The sequence below is a fragment of the Mangifera indica genome, chromosome 1 (assembly GCF_011075055.1).
Source record: "Mangifera indica cultivar Alphonso chromosome 1, CATAS_Mindica_2.1, whole genome shotgun sequence".
NCBI lineage: Eukaryota > Viridiplantae > Streptophyta > Magnoliopsida > Sapindales > Anacardiaceae > Mangifera > Mangifera indica.
In genome coordinates this window covers 23,418,145-23,439,207 of record NC_058137.1, presented here as the reverse complement: position 1 = coordinate 23,439,207, position 21,063 = coordinate 23,418,145, and the positions used below count along the sequence as shown (strand labels likewise).

General features: G+C 30.1%; 2 protein-coding genes across 2 annotated transcripts; both read right to left on the bottom strand.

Moving 5' to 3' along the window:
* Positions 1-1,007: 1,007 nt before the first annotated feature.
* LOC123217065 (AAA-ATPase At2g46620-like) lies at positions 1,008-2,836 on the bottom strand. The gene has a single exon (XM_044637822.1). It carries the CDS (start codon positions 2,567-2,569, stop codon positions 1,181-1,183), a length of 1,389 nt encoding a protein of 462 aa, XP_044493757.1. The 5' UTR covers positions 2,570-2,836; the 3' UTR covers positions 1,008-1,180.
* Positions 2,837-7,048: 4,212 nt separating this feature from the next.
* On the bottom strand, positions 7,049-10,646 carry LOC123194593 (outer mitochondrial transmembrane helix translocase-like). Its single transcript, XM_044607878.1, has 5 exons — positions 10,297-10,646; positions 9,431-9,731; positions 8,501-8,659; positions 8,041-8,336; positions 7,049-7,444 (listed from the first exon to the last, which is right to left on the bottom strand). The coding sequence occupies exons 1-5, from the start codon at positions 10,507-10,509 to the stop codon at positions 7,217-7,219; spliced, it is 1,197 nt and encodes a 398-aa protein (XP_044463813.1). The 5' UTR covers positions 10,510-10,646; the 3' UTR covers positions 7,049-7,216.
* Positions 10,647-21,063: the final 10,417 nt, after the last annotated feature.

The window sequence follows — 21,063 nt, the reverse complement described above, 5'->3', positions numbered from 1 at the left end:
ATTAATTATAAAATATATGTTTAAAAAATTGACACCATTCGACCATAAAAGCTAATGATTAAATTTTAATTATTGGTGAAAAACTGTCATTTTTAAAGTTCAAGGGTAGGAAAGTCATTGGTAGGGCTGGACTCGGACCGAGTTGGCTTGAGCTCGAGCTCGAAATGAGTCGGACTCGGCTCGGTTCGATCGAGCTCAAGTTGGCTCGGTAGAATTTTTTTTTAAATTTTTTATACAAAAAGACGTCGTTTTGATCAATATATATTAAAAACGACGTCGTTTTGATAATGAAAAATTAGCCGAACCGAGTCGAGCCGAATTCTAATCGAGCTCGAGCCGAACTTAAGCCGCCTATATATGAACCGAGCTGAGCCCGAGCTCGGCTTGGCTCGAATCCAGCCCTAGTCATTGGGGCTAAAACGAATGGGAAATTGTCATTCTCTCTAATATTGCTTTTGTTATTAAATATTTGTAATTACGCATAGATACAAACTAAGTTGAGTTTAAACACCTTTTGACTCAAGTTTGATTCAAATGAAAAATATTTCAACTCAAGTTTTGTTTGAATTTGTCGAGTTAATATTAAAAGTGGTTCAAGTTCAGCTCAAATTTATGGTTCAAATTTATGGCTCGGATATGTGACTCAAATTCGTGATTTGAATTCATGACTTATTAACAAAACAACGTTATTTAACATAATTTGAATTAAACTACAAGTCAAGTTCAAACTGAATTGATTTATTTATTTAGCTCACAAGCTAAACTGAGTCAATTTCTCTATAGTTAGAGTTTGATTCTGTATTAAAATGAATCGAATCATATTCAAAATAAACAAATTCAAATCAAACCAAGTTGGCTTTTGACCCTAGGCCAACTCGGCTTGGATCTAGTTGTATTTGTAATGTCAATTTTACAGTTATGCAACCCAGTAAGACAAGACAACTGAGCACATCATATACATTTCCTTTAAAACTCTATGTTTGGTAACAAGATCCTATTCCCAAAAAAATATAATTTCAAACTTTGAATTAATAGAAGTTCCATAATAATCAGAAAATTTTTAGTAACCCATATCTAATCATAGAAAACTATTTAAATAATCTTTATCTAATTCAATTATCCCTATATAATATTCTTGTATGTGCCAATTCTTTTTCGACATTATAAAATGACCCAAATCCTAATCTTTCATTTGAGCTTCATGTCGTGACAAATTCAAATCTAATTGGCCCTCTTTCATTCTACCCCCAATTCTAAAAAGCCCATACAATTTCTTAATTTCTTTTACTGTTTGGGTACTTTCCCGAGAAAATTGGCTCTCATCCACAGGTTGACCCGGCCCACTTTCACTCGATCTTTGTAATGCGTTGATTACTAATTTCAGGGCTCGGGTGGGCGAAGTCCGATTCGAAATCATGAGTTCACCGATTTGAGCTGGGCTCAAACCCGGCCCATTTTGAAAACCCTCTTCAACTTGAACAAAAAGCTTGTGATCCTTCACGCCCAAATAATTATTAGCCATAATCTTGAAGGTGGAAAAATCACACAAAGGGAAGTGTACTTGAATATCAATCCTACCTGCTCTCATCACCGTTTGATCACTAATTTGATCCTTATCATTCATGGTGAACACCATCACACGCTCCTCCCCACAACAAGATATGATCCCATCCACGAAGTTGTGTATCCCCGACAAGCTCACTGCCCTTGGCCTCTCGTTAAAAAAATTATCAAGTCCGTCGATCAAAATCAACGACTGACAGGTAGTTTGCAACAAAAGTATTTTCAAATCAGAGTCGTCAGAAACCCGTGAGAGATCAATATCATACACGTCATAACACAGGAACCTAGCCATAGCGGCAACGAAACTTGATTTCCCAGTACCGGAAGCTCCGTATAAAAGATAACTCCGTTTCCAAACACGCCCAAGTCTATGATAATAATGTTTCGATTTAAGAAACGCTTCGAGATCAGCTTTGACTCTGTTTTTCACTTCATCGTCAAGAACAACCGTCTCCATGGTGGCTGGATGAGTGAAGGGAATCGATCTCCAGCGTCGATTATGTCGACTTCGATCCTCCAAATTCAGGTACAATCTAATTCCTTTCTTATTTTCTTCAATTTCGTCGGCTACAGAAACAATATGTTGAAGATACGGACGTAGAATTCTACGTTTATCTTTCTTTCTGAGTCGCAAAACCAAAGTGTTTTGCGATGATCCGCTCTGGTTCTTCCAAGTAAGTCGAGCGCCGAGGAATGTGTCATCGACGGCCTGGTTGTCGTCTAGAATGAGCCGGATGTCGTTGGACTTGGAGCCGGTGAAGAGGTTGGTGGATTCGGAGTCTTCGAGAGAAGTTAGAGAGTTGAGATAAGTGAAGACTTTACGGTAAAGGAGGTTTTCTTGGAAGTTTTGATTGAGTTGCGGAACTTTGAAGGATTGATAGACATGAAAACGATCTCCAAGTGATCGAAAACACCTTGCAAGAATGTGTAAAAGGGATGTATTTGAGAGAAATCTAAGAATGAATAGAAAGAAAATGATGGCGAAAAAGATTGGTAGAAAATTCATTGTTGGTTGATGATGAAGTAAATAAGAAGAGATAGGGTTTGGATATTGGTGTTTTTTATATATAAATATAGAGAGGGGAAATTTTGCAGGCAGTACAGAAGCCAGTCAGGCTTCAGCCGGCAAAAAAATAATTGGAGAGGGCCTTAAAGGGGGCGACGGGGTGGGCTTTAAGAAATGTTGAAATTATAAGAGAACGGTGGCGCTTCTAGTTTCTAGTTTGAGTTTATTTTATTTCAGTCTTTATTTATAAATAAAGATTGATTAATTTTAAAGTAATTTATTATAGAAAGAAATAATAAAATAAAAAACACCCTATTAAAAATATTAAATAAATTTTAAATGAGACAAATGAGAATTTTATTAATTTAATATGTTGATTATTCATAAGATACACAAGATATTTCATTTTTTTTATAAATAATTGGTAAGGAATTGAATAGTAATTAGTTTTGAACAGGTATAATAATAATAAGGCCAAAAGTCTATTCTAACTGAGTTCTCACCCTTAAAATTTCAAAAAATTAAATTCCTATTCATTATTCATTTTCATTAGTAAATTTTGTTAAATGAAAAGACTTGAATGCTATTTTGCTTATATTTTTTCATTTTCTTCCTTTCATTTTATTTTCTCTTCTTTTTCTATTTTTATTTTTAAAAGTTTAGGGAAAATCTGTAATTTTGAAATTATTGAAGTGTTAAAAAATTCTTAAGGGTTTTTGAAAATTCAAAAAAAAGTTTTAGAGTATTTTTAAAAATTATAAATCAAATTGATAAAAATTTTAAATTAGTATTTATATTAAATGTTAATAGTAGTTTTAATTAAATAAAAATGAGTTGAGTTATCTCTTTCTGAACAACCAAACAGATTTACTAATTAATATTTGATTTTTAAATTTAAAAAATAAAAATTTATCGTTTTATCAAACTTTGAGTGGAGAATAGGCATTTGGCCTAATAATAATTAAAAAAAAAATTAATTATGAGATACATGTTTACTAATTTGAGTCAAGGATCTGCTTGCACTTTGAGTGTATTGTTGCATCTTAACAAATTAGTCGTCAAAGAGAATAAGTGTAAAAGTATTAGTTAACATTTGCATTTTAATGTGAGTTATAGAAATTACATTCATTCAAAATTGACCTTTGTGACGGAAATTTTGAGTAGTCAAAATTTGCATTTTAGTCAAAGTTATAATAGTCAATAGTTGCGATTTTCGTTTGTCTATGCATTAAATTGTATTGTGAATAAGTGATTAACTGTTGAGTTGATTAATAATTTATGGTTTTTAAAGTAGATTGTCATGATTCAAAGTGAGTTATGGCGACATGAGAAATAAAAGAGAACAATGGTCCACGGGTGTCCCTTTTTTTGGTGATATCAAGGGTAGGGGGTTTCTTCAGGATTGGGAGTATATGAGTGAAGTTGTATGTGCGATTACAGAAGTGATTAGACCATCATTTCACAAATGGGTTGAAAACTAACATTATTCTCCTAATAAGTTTGAGACAAAACAAAATTAGTAACTCTAAACTTAAATAGGGTATACACAAGATTGACTTTCAAGAGTTGGTGTGTTCGAGGGTGCCACGCAAGTAGTTTCATTGTGCCAAATTAATAAACCCACGAAAAAGTGGTATTAAAGTTAGAAATAGGATGTTAAACACAAGATTTGCCTTTCTAATGGTCTAAAAATTGTCAAAAAATCTCTCACACTAAAAAGCATTGTAGATATCATTGTAAAACACATTTGTTGTTAAGGGGTGGAAGAGCAGACTACCAATGATAAGCAAAGTGCAACATTTGTTATGCGTGCATTAAAGAGTGTATGTTGGAAAATGTCACAGTGTGCTCATGGTAAAAGTAGGGAATCTTATGGGTGTCATAAGGAGTCGACATGACAAAGTAGTTGCATTCGAGAGGTAGGTATCCCTTATAGCTAAATGTGATATCGTAAGTTAAATATTTGAAAGTGAAAATATTGTTTACTAAAATACGTACACAATAGTGTGTACTCGATTGAGTAGGGGAGAGTATCACGATTTAAAGTGAATCATCATGACATGAACAACAAGGGAACAATATACACAATTGTTGATTTCATAATGATATCAAGAATGAACAATTTCCTTAGAATTGGATAATATAGTAGTAGAGTCATATACATTATTGAAAAAGGGATCAAGTTATCCCTATATAAATTGGTTGAGAGTTGAAACTACTCTCCTCCGAGACTAGACGAAACAAACAATTTTATACTCAAAAAAGTTATACTCAAAACTGAACTTCAAGATTTGATATGCTCGAGAGCATCATACAAACAATTTTGTTATGCCAAATTTGTAAGATCATGACACAATGTTCTAGAAATATTTTAGAAAGTAAGACTCTTAAAAAAATAACGTGTTTTTCATTTAAAAAACGAGAATTACTATTTTTTTTCCTTTAAAATTAGAAATGTGATGCACCCTATATTGATTTTAACTCCAGTAATTAAAGAAAAGGACAAATTATAGGGCAACGACCATTTAATCCTACTTTTTCGTATTCATATTTTAGTGAAGGAAAATTCGATTAATCTTAGATGAAACTAATATAAGGTTCCTAGGCTAGATTACATGCAATGCATTTTAAAATATAAAATGTGTTGAACACAATTAAAAGATGTTGAATCAGAATAGCAACCATTCAATATTTGCTATTTAATAATAAAAATAAAATATATAATATATCTACTCCAATTATATCAAATTGGCGGCTACCTTCATGCCGATTTCAAACAATAAAATAATAATCCATATAGATTGAAAAGCTCGAAGAAACTTTATAATTTGACCATTTGTTGGTGGCGAATCCCATGTTGCTTGCAGTGCTAAAAATGACAAAATAAGGTTGAAATGTAGATATTTAAAATTAAATTGTTTTTAATGATGGTCATTTGGCACTTTTTTTTTTTTAATTTTTAACATAGTATGCATTTGATAATTGTTATGCTAATACTTAATGAATAAAATTTTACATATTTTTTAATATATAATTTATATATACAGATAATGTATGATTATGTGACTGAATAATTTTAAATTAAAGATAAAATAAACTTTGTATTAAAAATATGTACATATACTTAAATATCAACATAATTTATTAAAGGGTGAATTACATTCTCCCACCCAAAGTTTGTCCACTCATATCCTACCCAAATTCTAACTGCACTAATGAATAATCTGCAATAAAAGAGCAAAATGGTTTCTTCATTCCTAAAATTAAAATAAAATAAATAAAATTTCCCCTTCAACATTCCACAACTCTACAGCATCCACCATCACACCCAAAGTAAAGGCTAAGGTTCAGCTTAGAGGAGGAGAAAAATGGTAGAAGAGAAATAAGTTCCAAGAGGGAAACCAAGAAAAAAAAAACAAGGGGAAAGAAAAGAGGCATAAGAGACGATGAAAGAGAATAGAGCGTAATAAGGATTATTTAATAATTTAATTTTCTCTATATGTGCAAGTGCAAGGCCATTTTTCAAAATTTAAGTGAGAGAAATGTCATGGTTACAAACAATTTAAGAAAAGAATTTTAGTCAATCCTACAAAACAATACTATTCATTCCCAACATTAATCCCAAATTTCATTGATTTAAGTTTGTTATAAAGATTGTTTGGAATCATTTAATTTTCGTTTGAAATTAAATCTGAAAGCCTAGTAACGTGTTTAAATTCTTCTAAAATAACAAAGGATATACTTGAAAAATAAAACTAATATTATTTGTATCTTACTAGGGTTGGTTTTATTATAATAAACTAATAAGGTCAAATTAATCTATAGAGAGATGGTGAAACACCCAAGCTTTCAACTAAGATATAATATAAGGGATGACTATAGAAATATTGTCAGCTACCTCCCATAAGGTTTCATAAAAATTCATTCTCCAACTGTCAGTGAAATTCTCAAATAGAAAAGTTGGATAAAAGATAGAAAAAAAAAATGTCTAAAATGCCATCTAATCTAATTATAATGCTTTTTGAATCATTGTTATTTGCAAATGTTTGGAGAGATTGGGGAACTGCTGGATTGAAAAGAGTTTATTGCAACTAACAAATCATAGCAGCTAAGTGTTTTATTGAATACATAACTATACATAATTCAGATGTTTCTCATTGCAGGTAAATCCACGCACACAAACAAATAGACATATATGGAGTGATAACAAAATGTATGTATAAAAATTTTGTTTTGAATACTAATGATGATGTATCACTAAATGATTAAATATTATTTTAACTTTAATTCAAGATTACTCACTCTCATAACGATAATAATACCCAAATGAATACTTTACATATATATATATATATATAAATCACAAATCTTCAAGTTATTAGATATCCTAGACGCTGATTTATAAGATACCCTAATGACCAAAGTGTTAGTTCTAGTGACATGCATTCCAGAAGCTCAGTGACATTCAAGAATGTCGAGTGGCTCCAAAATAATTAGTGCAACCAACTGGTTGCCTAGCACATCAATATATTCTATTTGTTGGATATCCAAAGACAAATTACTTAAAAAAGAAAATAGAATATTATTAAGTAAAATGTTACAAAACAAAGCATTGCCTCACCGGAGCTTGGGCACGGATGAGAAATTTCAAGGGTCCTGGGCATCTGACTCTGATTGAATGTTCATAAACTGGGAAACCACAAGCCTACTTATCTCACTTATTGCAGCTTGTACCTGATAGTCATTGGAGTCCCTATTCCTTGACCACCCTGGTGATTGTGAGCTTAAGGTGGTGTATTCAGTGGCAGCAACCCTCGTCTTTACTGATTTGGTAAGAACTTTCTCCAAATCTATCTGCGAAAGCGGCCTAGGTGCCTGAAAAGGAAATATTGTGCATGAAACTTGAGAAGATTCAAACATAAACTTTGTTTAAACAATAGACTAAATTCCAGTACAGCCAATAAAAATAAAAGTTACTAGTATCTATCAAAAACCCCTTGTTAACTTCCAAATGCTTGCCTCTGATATTGTAGTTTACTTGTATCACTCAAACCAATTATACCCATACAAGACAGAACGGCTAATATGGAACAAAAAGATTATCAAACTGAAATTTATGAAACCACAATAAGTTTCTCTCACAAATGTTACTTAAGATGCTTCCTCTTTGTGCAAACAAAGCAGTGGACCTTTAGGTCATTTGAGAATCCAACAGCACTAACATATATAAACACCTAAGTCAAATTCAAATAAAGAGGAAGTCCAGATGTGTGGTCAATGATGCCTATGGTAAGAAGCAGACAAAAGCTTATCTGAAATACTGTTTACTACAGAATTTTGATGCTATTTGTTAGTGTATTATTTGGTGTTGGGTCAATAACTGGGACCTGATAACCCCCACACATCAACAAAGAAAATTTTAAAAAAAGGGTAGATGGTGGACAAAGCCAAAAAGAAAAAAAAGTCCTTACAGCTGATGGTTTCCCCTTCTTCTCCTCATCCAGTAGTTCCCTGATGGGAAAGTAGGCTGCTTTCTTGCAGACTTCAAGAAGATCTGAACCTGTGTAACCCTCACATAAACTGGCTATATAATCGTAGTCAATGTTACCTTCAACCCTCTCACCCTTCAAAATCACCTTCAATATCTCAGCCCGCTCCGAGCAATCTGGCATCCCAATCTCAAATGCTTGAGGAAGACGTCGAAGTATTGCTTCATCAAGTTCTGATGGGCGATTAGTGGCAGCAAGAACCATCACTCGGGCATTCTCTATAAACCAACAATAAAATCATCAAAACTAAAAGCCCAGGATATACTAGGTTGACTAAACCCAAAAAAAAAAAAAAAACTCATTTTAGAAGGAAAAAACCAAATTTAGTAGCTGCTCAGAATCTCTCAGGGAAAAATGAAATGAAAAGAGAAAGAAAACTCACGATCTGTAGTAAATCCATCCCATAAAGCCATAAACTCAGTCTTCATATTTGTCATTGCTTCATGGTCTGTAGTACGACGTTGACCCAAAAAGCTGTCAACCTCATCAATGAATATGATAGCAGGCTGGAGTTTATAGGCCAAGCTGAATACAGCAGCCACTGAAAAAATACAGTAGAACATCGATAAAAACATCAACATTTATTTACATAAAACTTACATTGGCAGAAACATTCACTAATCAAAACAGTTGATAAAGCACTCAGAGAATCTTCATACAAGTAACCTTATCTAGGCGTTTACGGACATCATTTTATAAAGTCTGCCACATCACATTGATATATATGAAACTGAAAGTAAAAAGTCACAATATTGATAAAATTGTCTGTCTCATCCAACTTTTAACAGCAATCATTGTACCGAAAACATCTTAACAAAGTACTACCATGTAAAAATAATAAATTTTGCAAGTGTTAGTAGTTCCAGGTTCTGCCACCTTTCTAATTATCTCCTCTTTTATAAAAACAATAAACTAATGATTTGTGGACCAGGCATCCACTTGATACCAAAAAAAGAAAAAAATCTGACAGGGTAATGAGAACCGTGCAAAATACTGAAAACTATCTGAAAACTTATAACAACAACAAAAACAGAAACCCATGCATCAAAAAATAAAGAATGGCCCTTGGAGAGACTAAACACAGAACCCCTTCTCAAATGAGATTAACACAAGAATGAGGTACCACTTCAATCATATACAAATTATAGTTAGCAGTACAGCATGTTCTATCAATGGCCAAACTAAAATTCATTATATATAATAAATGAGGCTAATTATAAAAAAAAAAAAAGTGATCACACAAATATGTTACATGCATCAATAAAATCCCTGACATCCTTAATAGTGAGATGAAAATATGGTATGGACTCACCAAGTTTCTGTGCATCACCAAACCATTTGCTCATTAGATTAGATATCCTCACATTGATGAAAACAGCTCCAGATTCTCTTGCAATAGCCTTGGCAAGCATTGTCTTCCCTGTCCCAGGTGGTCCATATAAGAGAACCCCTTTTTGAGGACCAAGTAGCTTCCCATGAGAAAATAGTTCAGGCCTTCGAAGTGGAAGAATCACCAATTCATATAAAGCTTGCTTGATGGTTTCCAATCCTCCAATAGAATTAAATTCCACATCAATGTGGTCAGGATTTATAACATCACATGCTATTACATCCTGTTGGAAAAAAAACACACAAGTCAAGAACAACAATGCAATCGTACTTATACATTACATGTATTCTTCCCACAAACAAAATTCTCAAAAACAAAGCATGCCTATGCTAAAATGGCAATACAAATTATACCTCACCCCTAAGAATCACACGGAACAACCAACAGCAAAAAGGCAGCACAAGCCAACGGATACAAAATACCTTTGGATTTTCTTCAAAAATTCAATAACACATCTATATAACGTCAATATTATTCAAAAATACTTCTTCCTAACTAAAAGCACCATCTCCAATCAAAACATAGAACACATATAGCCACTCCTACAATAATATGTTGCCACCATGCCATCCATATCACTAATTATTTACATCTGTTAAATAACAGATAATTAACTCAATAAACCGACATCGTATTAATTTTAATATGAAGTTGCACGATATTAAAACCATTCACCCGCCAAAATACAGGAATTCGCATCCGAAATAATACTTTGAAGAGAAGCAAGAATAAATTGAATAAATAATTATGAAATAAAATTTAAAGAAACGAATAAAATTGAAACGTGCCTCGTAAGGATTGGTATGAATCAGAGGGCGACCCAAACGTTTGGCTATTTCCTTTTTGTGTTCAAGAGCCTTTTTGGAGGCTTCACGGTTCGGGTCGAGGTGTCTGAGCCCCGCAAAAAGAACCAAACAACTGAGGGCCGCACTAGCAGCGTACAACAGCAATTCCTGCAAGAACTTGGTCTCCGAGGAAGAACTGCCCATCCTTTTCACCATAAAATTGATAAGATGTTAATTGAAAAAATTAGGGTTTTGAAAGGTATGTGCAGAAGATTGGAGATGCTGATAGAACAATAATAATTTATTAAGTAATGTTTTTGGAATGCGGAACGAAAAGATTTCTGTTTTTTTTTTGGGGTAAGTATGCGGATCGAAAGGTTGGTGAGGAAGAAACCCAAAAAAAAAGTTTTGGGTATTTGTTGGGCATTTGTCAAGTTCAAGCAACCCGATCCTAACCCTTCGTGTGGGCTACGACTACGAGCCCACCTATTTATTTTGGAGTTCATCTCAATTTGACATTGTGCATTAGTGTAAGTAATGTTTTGAATAACAGTAAAAGCAGTACGAGGGATATCTATTTCGAATATATAAATAAAGACATATTTTATATATCATAATATGATTTGATATTATTTTATCTTTAATTTAAAATCACTCGTTATATGATAATATAAATTAAATATGTACCTATTTTTCTACTCAAAATTGGTACATACAGTTTTATTAATAACAATAATACTAAAAAGACCAAAAGACTATTTTTCATCCAAGTTTTGATGTGTTCTCAAAGTCACACTCACAAAATTTGAAAAACCCAAAGTCTCACTCACTAGTCAATTTTCTTTTAAAATCTCAATTATGATTAAAGGTAAAACCGTTATTTAAAAAACTAAAGTTTTATTATATTTTTCCTCTCAGTTTGAAAATCTCATAATTTTTTCCACTCAAAGTTTAAAAAATCAATATTTTTCCCCTAAGGTTTGCAAACAATTATTGAATATGGCAAAGTTTGTCATTTCCAAGCATGTTGACTTTCGTTTCTGGCTTATCTCTCCTTATCGATCAAATTTTAACCACCGGCAAATCTAATTTCCTCCAACGAAGATAAAATTGTCTTCATTTCGAGCAAAAACAATTTTGTTTTCATCGGAATGTCTTCATCTTGGATAAAGAGATTTTGTCTTCGTCTGAGATGAAGACGATCATCTAAGGTCTCAAAAAGTCATAGTGTGCTTTTTGAGGAGGTTGTCCAGAAAAAATTAGAAAACAACACCAATCTCATTTATAAAATTAATCTACAAAATATTGATAAATCATCAAATTATATATAAAATACTTTTACAATCGAAATAAAAAAAAAAAATGTATACTAATCTCCCGGAGGTTTCGAGAATTTTAATGTCTCATCTTGGAAAACAGTATAGAACATGGGTACGTGGTGATCACTTTCTTCTCAGCCCCACAAAACAGAAGTGAAACACATACTAAAATCACATGAAACCATAGCATTTTGCAAAAGATAACATTTTCTGACTGACTCATAAAACAAGTTCGGGCATTTTGTAGAAGAGAGGCTAGAACATGTGTACCATCCATAGCACCAATACAATCCTGAAAACACAGAAGTCAGTTAGTCAAGAATGCATATATAAATAGAATCAAAGTCATATCATGATATAAGTACTCGTGAAAACTAGTTCATAATTACCAAGCAAGAGTTGTTCATTATCTTTTCATGCATTCCTTCCAATGGGAAAGGTTTGATCCAATCAATAGACATAAAAATTTTGACATCAAGAACTCTATGGAAATATTTACTAATTGTTCCCCCAACTCCTTCGAAAAGTTTCTTAAACACTCCATTTCCAATACCATGACCGTGTAAAAATATGACAACATCCATGAAAGACAAAAAAAATCAATAATAAAGAACTCTTTGAGCTAGGAGTTCAAGCAAATTCTTTTATTGCAGCAACATTTGAAAAAAGAATTTAATAATTTGGTAACCCTTGTAGAATTCCTTTGAGGCCTATCTCCATTTTTCAGTTTTTCCACACAAATATTGAGGAAAATCTCATTTGTTCTTGTGTTCCAGCTTGTCTTTTCCACCTTATATTAATTTTCCCAATATCAGATAAGAATCAAGCCAAATCCCAACATTACATCCACAAAATTTCTACTTCAATTGCATACACCTTTCTTTCCATGTAGTTGGTGAGTTCCTATATTTTTTTTCAGTAATTGCATAATATATGAAATCAGGTATTGAAGATTTGGAAGAAGAAATCCGATACATGAAATTAGTTTTCTTAATTTAAATTGACATAGGTCTTTGGTTTTTATACAATTATAGTGATTGAGGGATGGACTAATTCAATTTTAAACTAGTTTCAAATTTTTAATTTACACCGAAATGGGTATACCCTTTAATATATTATAATTTCAGACTCATATGAGGTTGTGTTTGATAACATATTTTTAATTTTATTTTTCAATTTAAGAATTGTTCTTTGGTCTCTAGATGACAGACGACGCTTTGTCATCTAGATATCATCCTCCTAGCTTTCTAGCCACCAATAATCGTCGGTTTTGTTAGTTGGAAAAATTTTTCAAACCTTAGGGGGGGTAAATGATAAGTTTTTAAAAATTAATTCTAGAAGAGAAAAGTTAGTTTTTCAAATTGTCGGGGTAAAATGATATAGTTTTTTAGGATTTTAGAATATAATAGTAAAATAATGATTTTACCCTTGTCTTCAACATAAAATTTTAACAGAAATCAATCTATAAGTGAGTATTTAGGGTTTTGAATTGTTGTTAATGTCATTTTGAAATTGAGCTAAATTTTGGGTGAAAAATAATCTTTTACCCTAATAATAATAATCATAATACCTTTATTTTTGTGTACATAGGCCACTAATAATACAAACAATAATATTATATGTATTTATTTTATGTATATAAATATGTATATTATTATACTATTAATATTATTTTATTTTTAATTTAAAATCAAAAAATCAATTAATCACATAATGATATATATAAAATATATACTTATTTATATATTTCAAATGAATATATATATAATTTTATTGTAATATATAAGAAGCAGCTGTTACTCAAAATTTGCTGAGGTTGCTATTTGACAAGGCTGTGCTCTTGGATCGGTTTTTGAATCAGCCGAGGTTTGCTCATTCAATATTTTTTTTTTTTCTAGGTTTGGCTAGTTTACGCGTGTATAGTTATGGAAAATGAATTGGGGACGCAGGTACATAGAAAGGCCATGTCACATTAGAGATATATATGACAAACAAAAGATTGTGCCCATGTGAACATTCATTTTATGGGGCATTTTAATTGTCGCCATAGCCACGATTTTTCAGAAATTCATTTTTTTCTTATTATTCATTATTGTCATGGCACCAACTTTTGACGGCAAGTTTACTCTCTTCCATTCTGATCAGTTTAGATAAGAGGTCATGCTAGATATTCTATCAAAATTTAGTCACTTTTAATTAAGGGAAAAGGGCTATTTTTCATCCATTTTTTAGCCCCATCTCAAACATATATTCATATTTGATAAAAAACCTAAATACTAACTTAAAGTTTAATCTGTTTACACCCACTTACATATTTTATGTTAGATTAAGGAGTAAATTCGTTATTTTGTTAATAATTAAATAATTAAAATTTTATCTCATTTTTCCTCCTTTAATTTGAAAAATTAATATTTGTCCCATGAATTAAGTTTTAAAAAATTCACTTTTTCCCCTAAAATACAGTCACTTTTTCCAACGACGGCGAAGAAGTTTTCGTCCAGAGGTCAACCACCTCTGAATGACGATGACCTCGGGACGACGATCGTCGTCCAAGAAGGATGACTGTTGTCTAGATCTGGATGACGAAGCGTCGTCGTCGTCTAGTCAGGATGATGAGCATCGTTTAGAGAATGGACGACGCTCCGTCGTCCAGTGAAGCTAAACGAGCGTCGTCCAGATCTAAACGATACTCGTCACTCTCTCTCTAGCCACGTCGTCGCCGATGGCAAGAGGGAAAGTGAAAAAAAATTAGGGATTTAGGGGGGTGAAAGTCACTTTTCAAAGTTCAGGATAAAAGTTAATTTTTAAAATCGGAGAAGAAAAATATAATAAAATTATATAACTGAAATATAAACAGTAAAATGACGGTTTTACCCTTCTATTTAACAGAGAACTTAATGGCAGTTTAGAGATGGGTGGGTGTTTGAGTTTTTCATCAAGCGTGATATGCTTTCGAGATAGGGTTAAAAAATGGGTGGGAAATAGTCCTTTTCCCTTTAATTAATATTTGGACTTCTTAAGTCACGGTATATTATTGAAAATGTTTAGAATGGGCCGGGTTAGGTTAAGGTTGAGTAGAACTAGATCCATTGTGCTATCTAATTAATATGAATAATATTATATGTATATACGTTTGAAGATATATATATATATATATATATATATATATATATATATATTATGTTATTACGTGATTAAGTATTAATTTATTTTTAATTTAAAATTATTTAATCACATAATAAAAATTATGTTCTAAAAAATGTGTATACATAAAATTAACATTATGAAAATAGCATGAGAGTTTTGGTCCATTTATTCGTCAATTGACAACCTGATTATTAATCTATCAAGGCCAAAAGACTATTTTCCACCTAAGATATAGTGAAATATCAAAGTGTCACTTTTTAACTCTTAAAAATCTAAATATCTATCCATGAGTCAATTTTTATTAAATATTTCAGTTAAGATCAAGGATAAAACTATTATTTAATTAAAATATTTAAAAAATAAAAAATTTATCATATTTTTTCTCTAAGTATCAAAAACTAACAATTTTCTTTTTATTTAAAGTTTGAAAACTAACATTTTTACCTTTACACTTTATTTTTCTCCTCCTCCAATGTGATATTCGTTTCGACCGTCGGTCAACTTCCCATCATCTTTAAGATGATCAATTTTCTTTCTTCGATCGTCATTTCTATCATGAATACCACTTTATAGGGTAACAAGTCCTTCGGCAATCAATCAATATATAAAAAATTATACTTTTATGGTCATTCTTCAAATTCTACTCATGAATACCACTTACTCAAAAAGCTAAGAAATATTTATAAGTGGAATTTATTAATATAATAAATTTGCTACAAACATTTAGAAAAACGAATTTCGTTCGAAGGAAGATATCGTAAGCCCTAGAGGAAAAGATTCTGAAAACCAATTGATCAAAGCAAAATTCCATAAATTCTCTTTATATCATTCATCCTTTTTATTAGCACAGAATCTTTTTATTTTCCTTTATTCATTTTTCCTTTAATTTATTAGTTCCTTTCGAATCACGGTAAGGAACACATCACAAATATACACCTAAAATGGGGATTGAAAATTTACCATCCAAAACAACCGAAATATCATTAATAATAATAATAATAATAATAATAATAATAATTTTGAATTTACACTTATACCCTTTTGTGTTAGTGCTCAATGATGAAATGGAAAAGATGGGTTAGAAAATGGACTTTTGTTGACAATAAAATCTAACACTGTTGTATTTATATGACTATCATTGTGGGTTTGAATTAAATTGTGTTTATGGAGTAAGATCAGCCAATATAAACATGATCTTATTTCTTTAAATCATTCATTATGTGTCCAAGTTCACCTAATCAACAACAAATATGTGATAATATAAACAAAGAATATAAAATTAATACACTGTTACATAGGGAAAAACAGTAGAATGCGGTACAATAGAAAAACATTGACCCCAACTTCATTCTTGTACTACACAATAGTTAAAGGATGGGATGAGAATCACATTGGGCCTATTTATTTTTTTATAAATTCTTAATCGCAAATACTGAAGCCACTGATAAAGTGCGTGTCTCCACTCCACATCTTCATATATATCAACAAAAAGCACAGAGATTTTTAAAAAATGTAAAACGGCCCCCTAAAAAAGGTGCACACAAAAAAGATGAAAACTTAATTAATTACTTATGCATAATTTTGAAATGTTTTCTAGTCTAAACGATTTGATATTAATTTATGAATGTGCATCTTGATATGAATATCAAATTGGCCTAAACAATATTATAATATTTTTTAAAATATTATAAATAAAATTTAAGAAAACGTGTTAAAACTTGTAAGGAAACAAATCCTTTGGCCTAAACAGAAATGTTACGCTTTCATGTCATTGTCATATAAAGCGATAAAGGCAGAGAAATCGAATATGGTTTAGTGGGGGATTTGGCAAGCCCTGGGCCACTTGGCTCTTGCAAAGGATCAACCAAGTGTATGGAGCGGCTGTCAGCTGCCCTCAAAATATGCTTTTTGTCTGCAACACGCGAGTTCTATTTCATAAGTTCTGTTTACCTTACCACAGAACACACCCACAAAAAACAAAACCTATCTGGAATAAGCAAAACCCATCCAATATTAAATTGTTGTTTGGTTTTTGGTAGTAGGGATTTTTAAGTTGAAGGCATCATCTTAATTTCTTCTGATGATTTGGACCCAACAAGAAACTCTTTAATAGTTGTAAAAAAATAATTTATTCTGACTTCAATAAAACATCATCCTAATTTTTTTTAAAAAATTAATGAACAATATACACTTATAAAATAAAAGAAAGCAATGTTTAACATTGATAAACACTCTTATGATAAAAGAATTTCAAACAAATAAGATATATAACAGAGACGATGTAAAAAAATATATATAATACACATTTAGAGGTTAGACATATTTTTGTGCAATATAATGTAAGTTTTTTTTTCTCTTTAATAGGAAAATTTAAAAATTTAATCTCGTTCATTTACCCAATAATTGTTTATATGAGTAATGAATTATCTTGGTCATAATTCTTGAATTATAACAAAACAATCAATGCCGTTAAATTTTAAAGATGTTAGAGGTTAGACAATTTATTACGTGACAAAATATAAATTTAGTTTTTTTTTAAATAAAAGTCCTAAAAATTTAATCTTTTGAAATCTAGTTGAAAATAATTATAAAGATATGGTTTTAATAATATAAATATATGTGTTTATTCTAATTTAAAATTCAATTCTCATTATAATCTTGAATTTTTAAATTTCATTTTTGGATAATTCATTGGTTGTTAAAGATAGTTTGAATTTGACTTGGTCTTTCAGTTTAAAGTTATAAAGCTTAGTTCGAGTTTATTGTTCAAATTCATAACTCAAGTTTGTGATTTATTGACAAAATAACCTTAGTTTATTTAATAATAGACAAAACAATGTTATTTTGATAATTATTTTATATGATTCGAATCAAGTTACAAATCAAGCTCAAAACAAAACAAGTAATTATTCAACTCATGAGCTAAATCGAGTTAAACTTTCTTTAGCTTTGTTTAACTCAATTTCATAAATAAACTAACCCCTTTTAGTTTGAGCATAACTTAAGTTCAATCTAATTGAATTAAAGTTAGATTTAACCGAATCGAGTCAACTTTTAGTTTTGGTCCAGCCATATTTGTCACCACTTAAGTGGAGTTTTTGAATCGCATGGCCACGTAAAAGGAAATAAGTTGAAAAATAGCCAAAAGACAATTTTCCACCCAAGGTTTGCTAAAGACGACAAATTCTTATCTTTAAGTTTCAAAAGGACAAATTCCAATCTATTGTCCATTTTGTTAGTAAGTGAAATAGCAAGGATATCATTTTACATAAATTTTTCAATTTTTTCTTTTCAAAATGACATATTTTTGGGGTGAATTATAGTTTTTGAAAATTTTATATTGTCAATGAAATTTTTAGGAGGTTATAGAAAATTCAAAAAAAAAGATTGATTAGAGCTTTAATATTTTTAAAAATTTAAGTAATATAAATTTTTTAAATTGATAAATATATTAATAATTTGATATTTATATTAACGAGAATAATAATTTTGTAATTTTGATACATTGACAGAATACTCATGTCCAAAAAAAATCAAACAGAATTAACTAATTAAAGATAAAAATGGATAATGGGTGAGAATTTAGTTTTTTAAACTTAAAAGGTGGCACCATCGTTTCATTAAACATTGGATGGGACATAATCAGTTAGCCAAAAAAAATTAATATTTAAATGATAAATATGGCATGAGGATCTGCGGTAGAAAAATCTAAATGGAATTCTATAATGTTTGATGGTTCGAATTTAACATGTCCCCACGAGAACTCGAGAATGACAAGTTAAGTCTTCTCTCACATGACTCCATCGGATCAAACCTTGCGCCGCGGCATTTTCAATCGCACTCTCTTTCTTATCTTGCACCATCATTCGTCCTATCTGATTTTTGTCCTTTTTTCTTTTCCATTTTGACCTTTTCGAGATTCTTTTGACACCACTGACCTTTAGTGAAAGCGAAAAAATCCACATATTTAAAATCAAAACACTTTTAATTCTACTTGATTGATATTTCAAAAAAGTTAATATTAACCCTAATTTTGTGTAGAGTGATAAATATACGGTCATTTTCCTTGAGATGGTAATGGATAGAGTAAAAACTGAATATCTTAATTTTTATCCCATAAGAGAAACATTTCCCAGTCTTTGTCTTTGATACGATAATGAGAAATCCTCTTCCCTTGCCTGCAAAAAATATTTTTCTCTCTATCTCCGTGAAACAATATCCTCACACTCTGCTCTCCCAATCCCAAGGTAAAAAAATAATAAAATGTTTATTTGATATCCATGCATATTTGTAACCATTTAAAAATTTTAAAAGTAGTTTAATATATAATAATTTATGAAACATGTAAAGGAGGAGACAGTCATAAGCACACACAATCATGGGTCATTATGCCATGGAGAGTGCAATGTAAACACTATAAGAGAGACTTTTTACTAAGTCTCAGTTACGATATTTACATTATACCCATTCTTGATCAATTGAGTCTACAAAAATAAAATCTTCTTAATTATTTGAATACTTTTTTTGTTTAAAATATATTCAATTTTTTCGTTAGCAAAATATTATAAAAAATAATAATTAACAAAATAGAAAGTAAGTTGTTAATAAACATTAAAGGTTAGTGGTAGTAACAAGTACATACAAAGTGTGACAGACATTGTTGAATTACCACGCACAAGAGTTACTCAATTATTCTTGTTAGTTGAGCGTATCAACAACAGTTGTCTTGACTCAAGCGTTGGATAAGCCAATGACACATAGTTAGAGAAAGTAAATTTATAAAATAAATAATTTCTTTTAATCAGATACAACAATTAGTAATCAAAATGATTTTATTTCATTTGAAAATATAAACAAAATTTAATTTGAAGGATTGACTTATAATTTATAATCCTCAATTGTATTGGTTTGAAATAAAATTTATATTAATAAATTTTTTATAATTATCTTTTTTTTAATTTATTTTTAATTAATATAATTTATAAACCTGATACGACATGATCCTATAAACATAAAGTTGTGTTGTAGGCCTTATATTATTTGTGGGTTGGCTTGACCTAATGCCATCTCTAATTTGTGCGTACATGTCAAGATAACTGATCTTATTTTTATTTATCCTATAGTAATTAAGTTTTTGCAAATAATTTTTAATCATAAGGGTATAATTGTTTATTTTGAAATTTATGAGTTTCTTTAATCTTTCACTAAACCTCAAGGGTGTCGTAAAAAATCTCATACGGACTTATGAGTTTCTACGGTGCGGAAAATTTTTTATTTGAAAAATGAAAGATTATAATAAAAATAAATTATTTAAAAAATTATTAAATATAAATTATTACTATATTTAATAAAATTATATATATATAAATAATTATTGTGTATAATTGATATTAATATATAAATATTAAAATAAAACATCTTAGTATAAATTAAACACTCTAAAAAGATTGTTCGGTATATATTAATATTGTGTTTAGATAAATTAATATGATTTATATTAAATATTTGCTTTTTGTATTTTAATTTTTTTTTATTTTAATAATATATCAGAATTTTTTTATATTTTCAAATTATGAAATTAATTAATTAAATTATTTAAAAAAAAATTATTACCTCAAACTAATATATTTTTCAAAAATAGTTTTTACATAATTTGTTATTTCAATTAAAAATAGGGATAATAATTTTTTGTGTAACTTATTATTTTAATTAAATAAATAAATAATTATATTATATGAGATTGATAAGTATAAATAAAATTATAATAAAATTAAAATTATTTTAATAATTTTTAATTAGTGCTAATGACTCTTACATGACTAACCTCCTATATGGCCATTGTATGTGATAACTATCATTAGTATATTACCTAATATGGCCATTGTGTGTGATACAGATTGCTCCATATTACCTTATATGTTATTAGAATTGGATTTGAACTGAGTTAAATTAATTTACATAAAATTGAGCACGAGTTTAAACTTGGTTTTGTTGAGCTCGCTTCAAATAAGTTTGAACTCTGCTCGTTTCAAAATAGTCAACCTCAAATTAAGCATTTAACTAGTGCGTTATTAAAATGACATCATTTTAATACATATTAATCAAAATAATGTAGTTCTGTATCAAAATTTTAGCTCGCGAGTTTGACGAATTAAATACTCTAAAGCTCGAGCTTAAAAATATTAAACTTTTAGACTCAAACTCGTTTGAATTTAACTTGTTTTAGACTCATTCAAACTAAATAAATTTGATTCGATGTCAAAAGCCCCATGAAAACTATACTATATAAATTATGACCCAGAAA